General features: G+C 37.3%; 1 protein-coding gene across 1 annotated transcript in view; it reads left to right on the top strand.

Annotated features, from left to right (window-relative positions):
• Positions 1-14,060, top strand: part of LOC128999155 (nipped-B-like protein B) — a 62,007-nt gene that overhangs the window by 13,847 nt on the left and 34,100 nt on the right. Inside the window, exons 4-7 of the mRNA XM_054425527.1 lie at positions 1,144-1,312; positions 3,091-3,203; positions 7,189-7,602; positions 10,838-11,152. Of these exons, the coding sequence (XP_054281502.1) occupies positions 1,144-1,312; positions 3,091-3,203; positions 7,189-7,602; positions 10,838-11,152 (1,011 nt within the window). The remainder of the gene's footprint in view (positions 1-1,143; positions 1,313-3,090; positions 3,204-7,188; positions 7,603-10,837; positions 11,153-14,060) is intronic.

Below are 14,060 nucleotides of genomic sequence, written 5' to 3'. Positions count from 1 at the left end.
CCTGCACAAGAGGCTATCAACTTGAATATCCATCATGTTCAGGTGGCCAAGAAAGACCTAAGGGCTAATAATGCCTACCGCCTTCCTCAGGCACTTCCTATTATATAAGGCCTCAGATGCTACTGCACCAGTTGGTGCTAAAAGCATCCTCTTGGACTGAACATTGCCTTCTGTACTCTTCCAGTGCTTATAACATTCTTTATTCATCCACTGACGACCCACTTGGTGCGATACGCTGTGAGCCACGCCACTTTTCAGTTCTGGGCCCAAAACAGGGTTTCTGCTCCCTGGTTTGCTTACTTACCTTTGTTACAAAGTCTCTGAGCCCCACTTAAGAGTGAACCTATTGTTTTCCGCCAGAGCTTTCTCAGATAATCCTGTTTTAAATGCTGACAGTGCATGTCTTATCAAGATCTGATATTTTACCATTCTATCCTAGGTCATTTCGAAAGTATCCATCAGGAAGATGTCCACTATTGTTTGCTCAACTTAAGCATTTTTACTAGTTACCACTGCAGCTAATCCTATATACCACCAAACTTGCTTTCTCTTTTACAACAATTCCAAGAATCGGGAGGTTTAGCTGGAAGCCAACATAGCTATAATAGATAGATTTCTCTATTAATATGGAAGTCTACAGCTGCTCTAGAGGTTTCAAGGCAAGCCACTCAGATCTTCGTAGCCTCTTTACAGCAGGTGTTTGCAACACCTTAGTCCACCATACCACTGATCCTTATATCATGTTTGGCCCTGCAAAGCCTGGTGGTCAGTTCATCATTGTAGAGTCTTCTCTATGTCTTTCCAACTGTCTGTCTCATCGTAATAAGTGAAGAGACATGTGACTTTTTCCCCATGTCTTACAGTATTGTTTCAAATCGCCCAGCACTTGTATTGGGTAAAGCTCCCAATGGGTAGTAATAAGTGGTTGATTGAAGTTTAACTCTACTACCATTAATATGTTGGCTGATGAACTAACCATGGATGACCATTAGACATCCTGCACTACCTACTTGTAGTTGATTAGGCCTGATCAGTATGTTTAATCAAGGTTTTACTTTACCACCTAATATTTGTACATAAACTAGACATAAATGATCCGTACTACCTACTTGTAATACATGAGACACGCTGTTTGTATTGCAGTGCTGCCGGAAATGCCACTTCCCTCCCCACTCCCCCAGACCCTGAGTAACAAGTCGCTACTGTTTCATCCCCGTGTTGCCGAGGAGGCGCACATTTTATTGAGTTTGCGAGATGAAGCTCTTGTGCCCCAGTTGGTGCAGTCTTTAGCCCAAACCTCCGCTGATCACATGTAAGTATTATCTTGTTTTGTTTTACTATGACAGCAAATATTGTCAAACATCAGTAAAAAGTAGGGGTGTGCGAATATTCAAACTTTGAACTTTTTCTAATCGAATATCGATTTGAGATATTCGATTCAATTCAAAATTTTTAAATAGGTTCGAATCGAATATTTAAATGATCGGCCTACCATTTAGAAGTAGAATTATTATTCCAAATTAAATGATTATTTATATTGTTTCATAGTTAAAGTATATTAAATAAAAAATAAAGTCCAACTACGAGTTTACTGTCAAGAATACGTAAGATCGGCAGAATATAATATAAACAACTGACACGACACGGGCGCGGCAGCTCAGATGAGTCTAATCCGAATCTCGAATCCAGTGAATCCTAAGAAAAGGATTCGAGAATCATTGACAGAATACGCCGACTCGCCGCCACCCGTAAGTTCTATCTATAATAATGTGTAGCAGCACAGCAGTAGCGAGTAGCAGTGTCAATCTACGCATAGCGGGAACAAAGCCAAACTCGGTCTCAAAACTTAAAAGGCCATGGCTTGAATTACGTATTTTAGTCGAATATTAATTGACGTATTTTAATAGGAATAGGCCGATAACAGAATTTCTCAATTCGATACCAGTTCTGAAATATTACTCACTATTCTCGATACCGAATAGATTAAGAAATTTGCAGGATTTCTAAGATCTTCATTTACCTTTGAAAGAGTACCTATGTACTTAATATTTAACAACCCCTAGGTCTAGCCTGAAGTAATGTGAAAAACAATCCCGGGCTTGTGCCTAGCATCCTAGGGGAAAAAAAGTTTAAACTCGGAAAGACTGCAGTTCATTGTTATAGGGCTCATGCTGTTGAATCTGTGTTTCAATGTGCTCATTGTTATTACAAAATTAGCAATTCATGAATGCAGTTTAAACAAGTCACCCTACCCTCTACTCTCTGTGTATTACTATTACAGCAAAAACAATCAAAGTAGAGGTTAGTTTAGTCTGTGCTGAATACATTAGACTGCCTTCCCTTAGGACAGATGATGTAACTTAAGGACAACTTTGTAATTAGGCAGACTTGGATCCTTGGAATAGCAAATCTCAGATGAGAGCATACAATGATTGAACACATGAAGACAAGTAAAATCAATGTCATAAATTATCCGATTGTGTAATAGGCCTTAAATGTTGTCCTTGGCATACAATTTAAGTAGTAAGATAAATGTCAGCTGTACGCTGACTTATAAGGACTTTGTTTATTTATTATTTTATTTATTAAATAAAGTTTAAAATATTTAGCCTTGTTGAACTTCAACAATTTTCCAGATTATTATGTTTGGTGTTAAAAATATTTTCCATTTTCTGGATAATATACTCACTTGAGTAGCTTGGTTTTTCTATTACAGTAGACTCCCTCTTATCGGGACACCCTTTAACCGGACATCGGTTTAACCGGACTAAATCGGCAGGAAGTGTGCTCTACTGAAACGACTGTACTCATGGAAAAGATTTCAGACCAGGGATCACGTGTTTAAATTCAATGCTCTCCTAAATTTTAGTCAAATACTGTATACAGTATGCATTCAAACTGTCCGTTTTAACGAGTTTTTGGGGACATCAGTTTAACCGGAAAACGCGTTATCCGGACTGGCCTTGGTCCCGAGGATTCCAGATAAGAGGGAGTCTACTGTATGTAAATGATGTAAACATTTCAATGTAATTTGTCCATTCTTTTACTTATCATGTATTTTAATATTCTTATGACTTTTTATTCTTACAGAGAATTGAAGGACCATTACACAGGGACAGAACCTCCAGTTGAAGAACAAAATACTCCAGAACTTCTTAAAGCAATTTTACATAGGAATCCACAAGTGTTCAAAGGTCCTGTAGGTGAGTTTCATTGTTTCAGCATATTTCTTTACATGTAGCTATTATCATAGACTTAATGCCCCAGTGTGGTACCCGGGTTTAGAATGGACAGCAGTATTCCCTGCTTGTTGTATAAGGCGACTATTAGTGGATGGCCAGAGGATCCTGGAAGTGCCCTGTTGTGTTGCAGGGGCTGATGTGGGTCCCACACTGCCGATGGGTTTCTTTATCTTGTCGTCAGAGCCACCCCCTTCGAACCCTGGTCAGGGAGTGCAACATGAGAGGGTGGTTTCTACTCTCTGGTACAGGTGACCCAGTCCAAGATCTTGACTGCTACATATCAGCAGATGAAGTTAGCTAGGTAGTCAGGCAGTAAGCGCTTTGGGAAATTAAGGTCACAGTGGCTGCTAAGAACAGCTGAAGCTAGCAGTTCTAGAGCTCTGGGTGTGAGATGCCACTGAGCTTCTCCGAGTCAAAAACCTTGAGGGGTTTTGGGTCCTTAATAGAGTTCAACTGATGACAGTTTTCACCTGCTTCTAAAGATGTTTGGTCGTTGTATAAAGTGTGGCAAAAAGGGGTTATTAACACGTTCACTACTACAATAGTACTACATTTTTAATTCATATATACCAGCGACACACATATTTGATGGACGGTTTCTACCCATAGACTGGTCACATTAAAAATAGACTGACGTCGCATATTTGCATTGGTGTCAAAAGCTTATATCTTCGTAATGGTCTATTTGAAGGCCCTGAATTTTCTGCAGTGGTCTACAGGGATGTCTGTCGCATATGTGCGTCACTTGGACTGTGGATTTCTGATTAGTGACGTACTGTTAACCAAGTGACACCCAGTCCATGTGTAATATTAAAATTTATTCCACGGTCCATGGCAATGACCGCAGTGTCGCATATATGTGGCAATTGGTAGCGAACGTGTTAAGTCAAATCACTGGGCCCCAACAAAGTATTTTGTCTGTTCAGAGCGCGTACCCTTGGACGCGCGTACTCTTTGGAGCGTGCACCTGGTAAGAAAGCCTATTTTTGTCTTCGAAGATGCTTTAGAAGATTCTCGGTAAAAGAATAAATAATAAATGAATTTTTTTCATGATTACCACCCCAAGAGTATCCTTGAGGACAATCTCCTCGACCAACAAGTTAGAGAGTGGGAATGGATATATTTATTATATAATAAGCAATATTGCGAACAAAACAGTCCAGGCTGGTGCCAGGATACCTTGGGCACCTAAGCTAACCGGATTCTGGATCAACAAAAATTCCTGACCCTCAGTAAAGGTGTCTGGGGGTTCGTTTGGTTGATGGGAGTTAGTTTCACAGTTGTGAGCTGCTACTTCATACCGAACGACCTGATCAGCAAATTTTAGGCAAACCATGATTTCCTAGAGGACTTCCTGGTAGAAGCTGGTGGAAAATTTATTGTCACTGGTGATGTCAACCCCAGGGCAGTTGAATTAGGCGTGCTGGAAACCGACACCAGAGGCAGGAAGATTCTAGAGCTGGTCATAAGAGCAGGGTTTTTCCTATTATGAGGCTGGGGTATTAGGAACTATCAATGATGGTGACGGTTGCAATTTTCCCTGCATCATCAGCACACCATATTCAAAGTTGATAATACACGTCAATCGGTTGCCCTGCAGTGTTATGCCTACCAGGCTTGGTGGTGGTGTTAGCAAACTCAATGCCGAAGCGCTGGCTGGATCAAGCTGGAGTCGTATTTGAGACCATGATGCAGCTCATCAGCTGTGTCTGCGAACTAATTCATGCTCTGGAAGAATGTTGCCTTTCTATTGGTGGACTGGGGAGATTGCGGAGCTAACAAGGGTTTATCTCGGATGCAGACGTCAGTTGGTCAGAGCCAGGAGAAGGAGGCCTCGAATCTGCTCCTACTGCTATTGCCAAGCAGCAATATGCCGTAGTCTTTGTGCCAATAAAGTTTGGGTGTCATAACCAGTGTTATTCTAAGGAATCTTCACTCTTATTTGATTGATTCATAAGTTAAATTTAATGTTTTTTAGCGAATTTCCCATATAGGGAATAAGCTATTACCGTAGGTCTCATGGTAAGACCTAGACCCGGGACCGATTTACTTTTTCGTTTTGAGGTCCCCAGAGGCCAAAAACACCATCCGCTCAAATTCATATATATATATATATATATATATATTAGGGATGGTCAAGTCTCGAAATTTCGGGAAATTTTCGGGAAATTTTAAATCTCGTTACACAAGACGAGATTTCTTTTTGGCCGAGATTTTTATCGAGACGAGAATAAAAAAAAAAAAAAAAAAAAAATATTCAAAACGCCTGCAGAAAGTCAATGCAATACCCGCAATACAGGAGCGTGTTGTAGTTGCGTTTCCTTTGCGAAGGCGTTCTTATTGAATTAATTCTTCTAATGTAAATATTACTTTAATTATTTTAATAACATTTGAGAAGTTTTGTTAAGTGTTAGCAGTGTGAGGAATGTTTTATTACTATAAAAAAAGTCAAAGCAAGTAACTATTTTATAAAAATTCATATTTTATTTTATGATTTATTTTATTTTAGGATAAGTTGAACTCTATCCTAACTGATATCACTATGTTTCCTAATTGTAGGCATTTTTAATAAGTTAGGCGTGATTAATAAAAAAATGTTATGCTGATGTTTTTTAATAAAAGATTGTAAATATTCTTGCATATTATCATTATTTTTGTATTTAAACAGTCATCTAACAATGTTACAAACTTAGGTAAAAATTCCGAACGTGCATTTCCCGTTGTGTATGAGACGGGAAATCCCGTCTCGATCTCGTCTCGAAATTTTATGAGAAATACAAAATCTCGTCTCGTCTCGTCTCGAACTATAAATCCAATCTCGTCCATCCCTAATATATATATATATTTATATATGTGTCCGTTAGCGCGATAACTTGAGCAAATATGATCCGATTTTGATGAAATTTGGTACAAACGTGTAAACATACGTTTATTCGAACGAGTTCGCGAACCAGCATAATCGGACGATGGGAACAGGGGTTTATGGGGGGTTTTATGGGGTAAAAATGGGTTTTCCCATTTTTAACCCTAAAAATAAAAATTTTTGCAATTTCTTTCTCAACCATTTTGTAGAGCTTAAAAAAAGAAATAATTTAGTATATTGAAGCGCTGTTTTATGCCTAACGGTCACGGAGAAAATAAAAAAAGTGTAATTTAAAATTCCCATGTTATTCTTATGGAGAAAATGAAAACTGTTGTAGTTTACTTGTTTATGGATGTATGTTGATAAAATTTGGCAGATTTATTTATTTCATTCTATAGTATTGACATATGGTCAAAAAACACTTTTTACCTTCCCCGTAGCAGCAAACCTAAGCACTGGTAAAATCTAATGTTATTTAAATTGGGAATAAATATGTCTTATTTATGGAAATATTTTAGTAAAAATGAAATCAGACAAGTTGAAATTCGCTTAGTCTGCAGGTTTGCTGCGGCGGGGGTATTTCTTCTATTTGTTGAGCTACTGACTGTCTCCTTACCCTTTCCTCTACTTTATTTAGTTCAATAATCATATGCAATATATTTTGCATTAGTCTAAATATGGATACCACACTCAAACGATTGCTTCTACTGAATGCATGCTATCTAATAACTCAATTACTTTAATGGGTTCAATGCTGAGTTTACCCTCAACAATATTTCATCTGATGTCGTATTTTCTGAGTTTAGAAAGTAAAAGAATTTCCAAAATGTTTATTTAAAACAACTGACTGAAATGGGAACCTGAGTAGTTTTTTTGACCAGCAGTGAAAGCCATCTGAATTTGAATGGACCGCAATTTGTAGCAATTAACTACATGATTTTATCCAGAACAGTTCATTGTATAAAGTTTATAACCATTTATGCAATAATGTGGATGTTGTCTTGGTAATATATTCAACAACACATATAGTTTAACAATAAAAATCATTTCAACTGTTTAATTTAGCTTGTGTTTTTATTGCAGTTAATTCTGCAAGAGGCCACAGTCAACCGTCAACAGAAGTGAACCATGCAGCAACTGCTTCTCGTCAAACTCCACAACCATCCCCAACACCAACACCCACACCCACGCTTGTGTCAACACCCGCTCTTACACCCACCCCTCCTGCTAACAGCAATGTCTGTGATAACACCCGGAAACCTGTTACGCCGCGAATACTGAACAGTGCGAGTGCTAAGTCTTTAGTACAAGAAGTGAACCAAGTAAAACCAGAACTATCACCCTCTACTGCACAAAAATCTGTACTGGTGCCTCCTTCAGAAACAAGTAGCTGTGTTGCGACCAATGGCGTCGTCACTCCGCGAAGAGAGAACAACATTACTCCTCCTCCAGCTTCCAGCATACCTCGGGCCAACCCTCTCTCGTCAAGCTTGCCAGGTAAATTGAAGATTAGAGTGTGATAACACTCGACCTTGGTAAAACTGGTATTAAGGCCACAACATTTTAAATGCTGTCAAAGAGTTGTAGCTTCGTAAAAGTAGCAACCATTTCATTGCAGTTGTCTACACATTTAACGATTCTTGTCCCAGCAAACTAATCTTAAACCTATAACTAACTAACTTTCTTAATGATGATCAAAAACATGTAACACCAACTAATAGATGGTGCATTTAAATCTTGATATATTTAGTTGTATAACAGGATCAAAACTTTTTATAATTGTATATTGGCAACCAACTAAAGCATTGTTTAGGTATTCTTGGTAAAGGGCTCTAGGCCAGGTAGGTTTGATAGGAAAAAACTTACTTGTACAGTAGGTTAGAGTAAAATGGGAAACACATACAAAATTGATGTAGGTATTTCATGGTTACTGGCCACTTTGTCAATCACAAAGAAAGGAAGATTATGGTCAGTTTGAATTTTCAGATCTTTGGTCTTTAATCAAAGGTTTAGAATGATCTATGATGACAGGGAGGAAAGAAAGACAGAATAAGAAAAATTGCAGGAAGGAGTAAAATGTATTTACGAAATACCTTTGTTTTAGTAACTAAGAAATAGTAAATAACTTAATCTATTATGTTTAATCGACTGAAACAATTATTCCAAATATTTCTGCTCATAATTTGTATCAAACAAGTTTAGGTTAAGCAATTAATTGTTTTTTCCCTCTTCCCCTTTATGACTGTATATTTAATATTTATTATTTATATTTGTTAATTTAGTTAGACAACTTTACACTATGTTTTCTGAGGAAAATTACCTTTAACACGTTGACTGCTAACACCGACTCTAGTCGGCGTAGCTAGCACTTCAATGTGGCGCGCGCCGACAAAAGTCAGCCAGGCCAACAGAAATATATTGAGTCAGTGTGAGCTTAGCCTCAGACGGAGACGTTATAATCGTTGCCAGCCTGCCAGCTTAGAATGCGAGCTTTACTTTGGTGTAGGTTGGTACTAAAATTTCCCGTAAAATCCTGTCTGGCAATGCTGTTGTCCCGGTTTCGGGGATTTTTTCTCTTCAACCCACATTACAAAGACACTGGATACGGATCCGTGCAGTGCTGCTACCTTTGGGTGTTTCAGTGAACTACATCCACTCTCGGGGTAACGCAGCACAGTCACCACTGCTATTTTGTGATTCGTCAGACTGAAATATTTGAATGCCAATTGCGTTCGCTGATTCGGTTGCGTGCCGGGGCTTTGCCAGCCACTGGGGAGCGCCTGTACGTTGTTTTCAGCAGTCATCGTGTTGAGGATTAGACTCATGAAAATATTGCAGATGAAGTATTCTTCCTCTTAACATTATATATGAACTTATATTGTTGTCACATGTTTAAAATAACAAATGAAACGGTTTTGTTAAAATATTGTTCTGAGGAAAAGATTGTTGTTCGTGAAAGAGATTGTGTGTTCTTACTTGTTTTTTTCTTTTATATACAATGATGAAATTCACACATAGAATGGTTTTGATAGCATTTTTGCTTCAGAATTTGTTCTGTTGTTTTCTGATGTCATCTGGCAGATGATTTTCAAGTTGTCAATAAAGGAGTGTTAGTTTTTAAAGAGGGCATTATGATGCTCTATCTGCTGAAGATAAATGAGGAGTTGTCATCAAAATCATCAGTAGGGGCGACCTTGCTGTCTGATGTGTGTCAGCTGCTTGGGTTGTTTGCTCTCCCTTGAAAAACATCTAGAAACCCAATATCTGCAAGCTTGAGGAAGAATAATTGCTTTTCCCTCAGTCATCTTTTCAAAAGAGTCAGCCCTAAACGACTTTAGCTTTACTTCAAAGAGCAGAGGTTCAGCAGTCACATCCTGGAGACCCCATTTTCTGCATACTGGGTCGCTCACAAATACACCCATTCTATGCATATGCTTTCTAAGGTGCCAGTGTCCTGTGATAAAGCCTGCTATCTTGTTGATACTGCTAAAGACACTAAGTATGCGTTTGCTCATCTTATGACCTGAGCAAGCCTCATATCTCTTCTCGTGTTCATGGTGTGCCCAAGAGTTTATAACTTGCATTATCGTTTTCTTGGGAATGCCACAGTATGTTTCGAGTCCTGTGAAATTTGCAGATGAACCCTTGTTGACTAGCAGATCTGCCTTTTCTTTACCACCAAGCCCAGAATGTCTGAGAACCCGGCAGATTGTGACTTTTGAGCTCCCCTAACCTGCAGATGGCTTCAAAGAATTCCCAAACTAACATTGACCTAAACTGGCTTTGAGGGCTGCTTGGCTATCTAAAAAACGCATATTTTCTTGTCCCCGTAGCCAAGTATCATGATTTCCACATTCCTAGACAGCAATTATTACCGACAGGAACACAGAGGGATACCAAGAAAGATGCTGATCTCTCTTTTAGGCGTCTTGGTCTGCATTTCTTCCCTGGTTCTACTGGTTGTTTTAGATGCGCCTGTAAACCATTTGAGCTCACCTTGTTGCTCACCTTTGGTAATAAGCCATTAATCACATTGTGGATTTATCACAATGCAAGGCTTTGAAGAGGAATGGCAAAGCTTTGTCTGGTCGGAGCTCATGTCCAGGAGGGGTTCGCCTTTCACTTTGAAGGTGGTGCTGGTGTGCTTATAGGTGTGTGACCACACCCAGTCCCTCACATCTGAGGAAGTGTGAACTTTTTCTCGTTACTCAAATGACAAACACATCTAGTAGCAGACGATCCAAGTAGCAGTCCAGAGAGGTACTGTAAGTGCTTCTCATGGCTCCTGTCACTGATAGACAGGCAAGCCTCTGTGTGCTCGCCAGTCTGTCAGCAGCTCCACCAGACCAGTGAACCATAGGTCATGTATGGATGTTCACCGTTTTGAGTCTGAAATAACGAACCCCTTCGATTATATTGCAGTTATTAAGAATTAAGATATCGAAATAACCCTAGTCAGTTATGAATAATAACACGTAAATCATGGTGGTAACAACCATGTGTGAGGTTTGTTACAAAAGAAACAGATGTTTTCAAAATAAACAAACTTTTAGATTTTGATGTGTATGATGTTAAATCCTTTAAAAAAATGTATGGTAGTTTGAAAACCCAATTCTATACCCTCTATCTCAATTTATCACCCTTCTCCACCTAGCCCCTAACTTCATTCTGCAGACCCTTCCTCTATTTCCGGGAGTTACAAGTGTACTTAACGTTTGCTTGCTCTTTTCAGACTCATCGCCAGCACAGGCAAGTATGGCTCCTGTACAGGAGAACAAAGAAGCAATTTTAGTGGTGAAACCAGAAACGCCGATCTCAACACCAAAATTGATGGAGCCCAAAGTTATGCTCAATAGGATAAGACCTGAAGATCCATTAATGAAGAACATTAAAGAAAATAGTGACAAATCCCCGTCAAGAGAGTTGACTCTGAGAAATCATAAAAGGCTGAGAATCGAATCTGATGACGAGAGCGATGAGGAACCTCGGAATAAAACTAAATATTTCAAAGCCAGAGACAAAGAAAGGGAACTCCAGAGGCGGAAAGGTAAATCACCCTTGCTTGCTCACTTGACCTTACAGTTAGTAGTTTAGCTCATTAAAGTTTTATCACTTTTATTCCTTTAATACTTCCATAATTTATTACCAGCGTAATTTAATGTTTAAAGAAAACGTCAGAATAGAAACACTAGAAAGGCAAAACACCAGAAGGGTGGGAGGGGTTGGGAATCAAATAGTCAAATACTTCCTAATATTTTCTAATATAGAATATTACCGAGCGAATATTTATTTTATTATCATACACTTCAAAGAGTTTCCCAATCAAAGCTTTGGAACTCTACTAAGGTTAATAATCCTGAATGTAACCAATGTAACATTTTAAAATCATCATCTATTTTTGCCTATACCTATTTGTTCTTGGTACAAAACCGCTTCCAGTATTTTCCCATTTTATTTAATTGACATTACTATGAAAATGAATTATTTCCTACTTTCATGGTTTTCTAACAACAATTACAGTACCGGTACCACACATTATCAAAACCCTTAAACTCCTAACAGGATTATGTCAAGAAAGAAACACAGTTAAGATAAATGCCTGATCTATTTTACTACTAAGTAGGGGTCTGCGGTACAGAAAATTTAAGGTCGGTACGGTTCGGTACGGTACAATATTTTGTACCTCAGTTCTCGGTACAAAATCGGTACGGTACGCGGCTACCCGTATTTTTTCGGTTTTCTTCTCAGAACTGTATTTAAACAATTATTTTTAATTTTAATACATTACCATTACTATGAAAATTAATAGTAACATTCATGGTTTTCTAACAACAATTATTGTACCACACATTATTAACCTTTTACTCCTACTAGGATTGTGTCAAGAAAAATCACAGTTAAGCTAAAGGTTTTACCTATTTTACTCTGAGATACTTTGAATAGCCATTATAAAGTGGTTTTAAAATCAGAAAAAGAATGTTTAGGAATAAACATGTTTGAAGCATTAATTTACAAGATAATTTCACACAACTGGTAAATTATTTCCAACCAACACAATGTCTAGTTATTTTTTAAACTTTTAAAAACGTATAAAAGCACTCAGTACGAAAACAGTGTAGTTGCCAGCTGTTCAAATTCAACAGTTGACAACGAAAAACAGGATGTTATGATGAAGTAATGGCAAAGAGCATCTTTTTTATCCGCTTGAAAACTAATTATAAGATGGATACATCTCTTGCAAAGTTTTTTTCTAAAACCAAAATTTTGTTATGTTATTCATCGTGACCCTTGGTTGGAATATATAATGGAAGAATTACCTTATCCAACCGCAGTTGCTAGTATGACAACTAGTTTCGTTCCTTAGAACATTGTCAGGTCATTGTATGCAACCACATCATCAATGTATTAGGCTAATACATTGTGGTATGTCAAAAGATTCTTTAAAACACTGACAGAATCGCAATAGTAAAAACTAGTCATGTTGATCAAATTATTAAAATTGAATAAAAAGTGATAAAACTGGTTAAAACTGTAAAGGCTGGCCAGCACTCTCTTATCACTGTCACTGACTAAATAAAACTGACTGAATCATGTGTTGTCTTCATCTTCATCTCTCCAGTGCCACCTGTATTTCAGTTTGTTTTGTTCTTCTTATTTGATACTTCTTTGATTTGTAGCTTGTCAATATATGTATCAAATACCCATAATATTTGACTGGAAGGAAGTCATCATTTAAAATTTGGATACCCAATTTGGATTACCACAGAGTAATATTATTGTCTATTCATTTACAAAGTTAACATCCACACATATCAATCATTAGTTTATGTCAGACACAATCCAATTTTCTTAGTATATTTTAAAGCTCTTCCAAAGAGTCCAAAGACCGAGGCCTAGACCTAATTATTTAGGATGGCCTATATAAATTGAGTAGGTTACAATGAGGGTAGCAAAAACACTATCATAATTCTAGTTTATAAGATTTAGATTGCATTAAGTACCTTCAACACAATAAAGAAATGTAGGAAACAAAAAAAACATTTAAACCTTAACGTCCAACAATATAAGACAAGATACAGAATATGCAATGACATAATTTAAGACCGAGTAGGCTTGCATAACAGAAAAAATTATGTAAACAACAACAACTACTACGATTGTGGTTTCATCAATAGAAAGATAAAATATCCATAACAAATATCTTAACTTATAAAATAAGATTGTAAATTAGTTACAAGATACTAATTTGTGATAAAATTCTTGATGATTGCTTCCCAAGTTTGGAAGTATTTTAAAACTGTTGAAGCAAACAATATATTCGCGAAATAAACCCCCACAATGCCGTTACAGGCACTAGGCCTACAAAAAAACCATCACAGTTACAAAACCAAGCCTTTGTTAAACCTTTTTTTTCAACAAGCCTGCAACTTAAATTGTAACCTCAAATGAATATGTACTTAGGCCTATTTTCTAAAAAGTTTTGTTTAAAACGTCCTTTACACAAATACTTTTGTTCTAAATTTCCCTTTCTTAATAATGAAGTCCGAAATTAACATTATACAGGCTATAGGTACAAAATGACTCAAAATTAAGATACTTCCTTCTAAATATTTAGCTAGAACTTCCAAAGAGGCAGTTAACATAGTTTAAGACATTTCCAGAGCCCCTTTTCTTTCCAAGGTAGCCTATGTTACATTTATTGGTTTAATAGTGAATCATTTCAACAAATAGGCCTGTATTTAACACTTCTGGTAGGCTATGGTATATATTATTTTGATTTGAATGTGTTTGGTTGTCAAAGTGTTTGTACAAATAGGCCTAAGATTAATTTTCTTAACCCCTGAATATAAACAACCTACACTAATAAAAAATAATCAGTTTAAAAAATTTAAATAGAGATATTTTGTTTTTAAATAAAACAATTAAGTAGCCTAATTTAAAAATAAGGTACTGAT

The sequence above is a fragment of the Macrosteles quadrilineatus genome, unplaced genomic scaffold (genome assembly GCF_028750875.1).
Source record: "Macrosteles quadrilineatus isolate MER2022 unplaced genomic scaffold, UCM_ALF_1.0 Scaffold_7__1_contigs__length_78375512, whole genome shotgun sequence".
NCBI lineage: Eukaryota > Metazoa > Arthropoda > Insecta > Hemiptera > Cicadellidae > Macrosteles > Macrosteles quadrilineatus.
The sequence above is the reverse complement of the archived record's forward strand: the minus strand, read 5'-3'. Positions and strand labels throughout refer to the sequence as shown.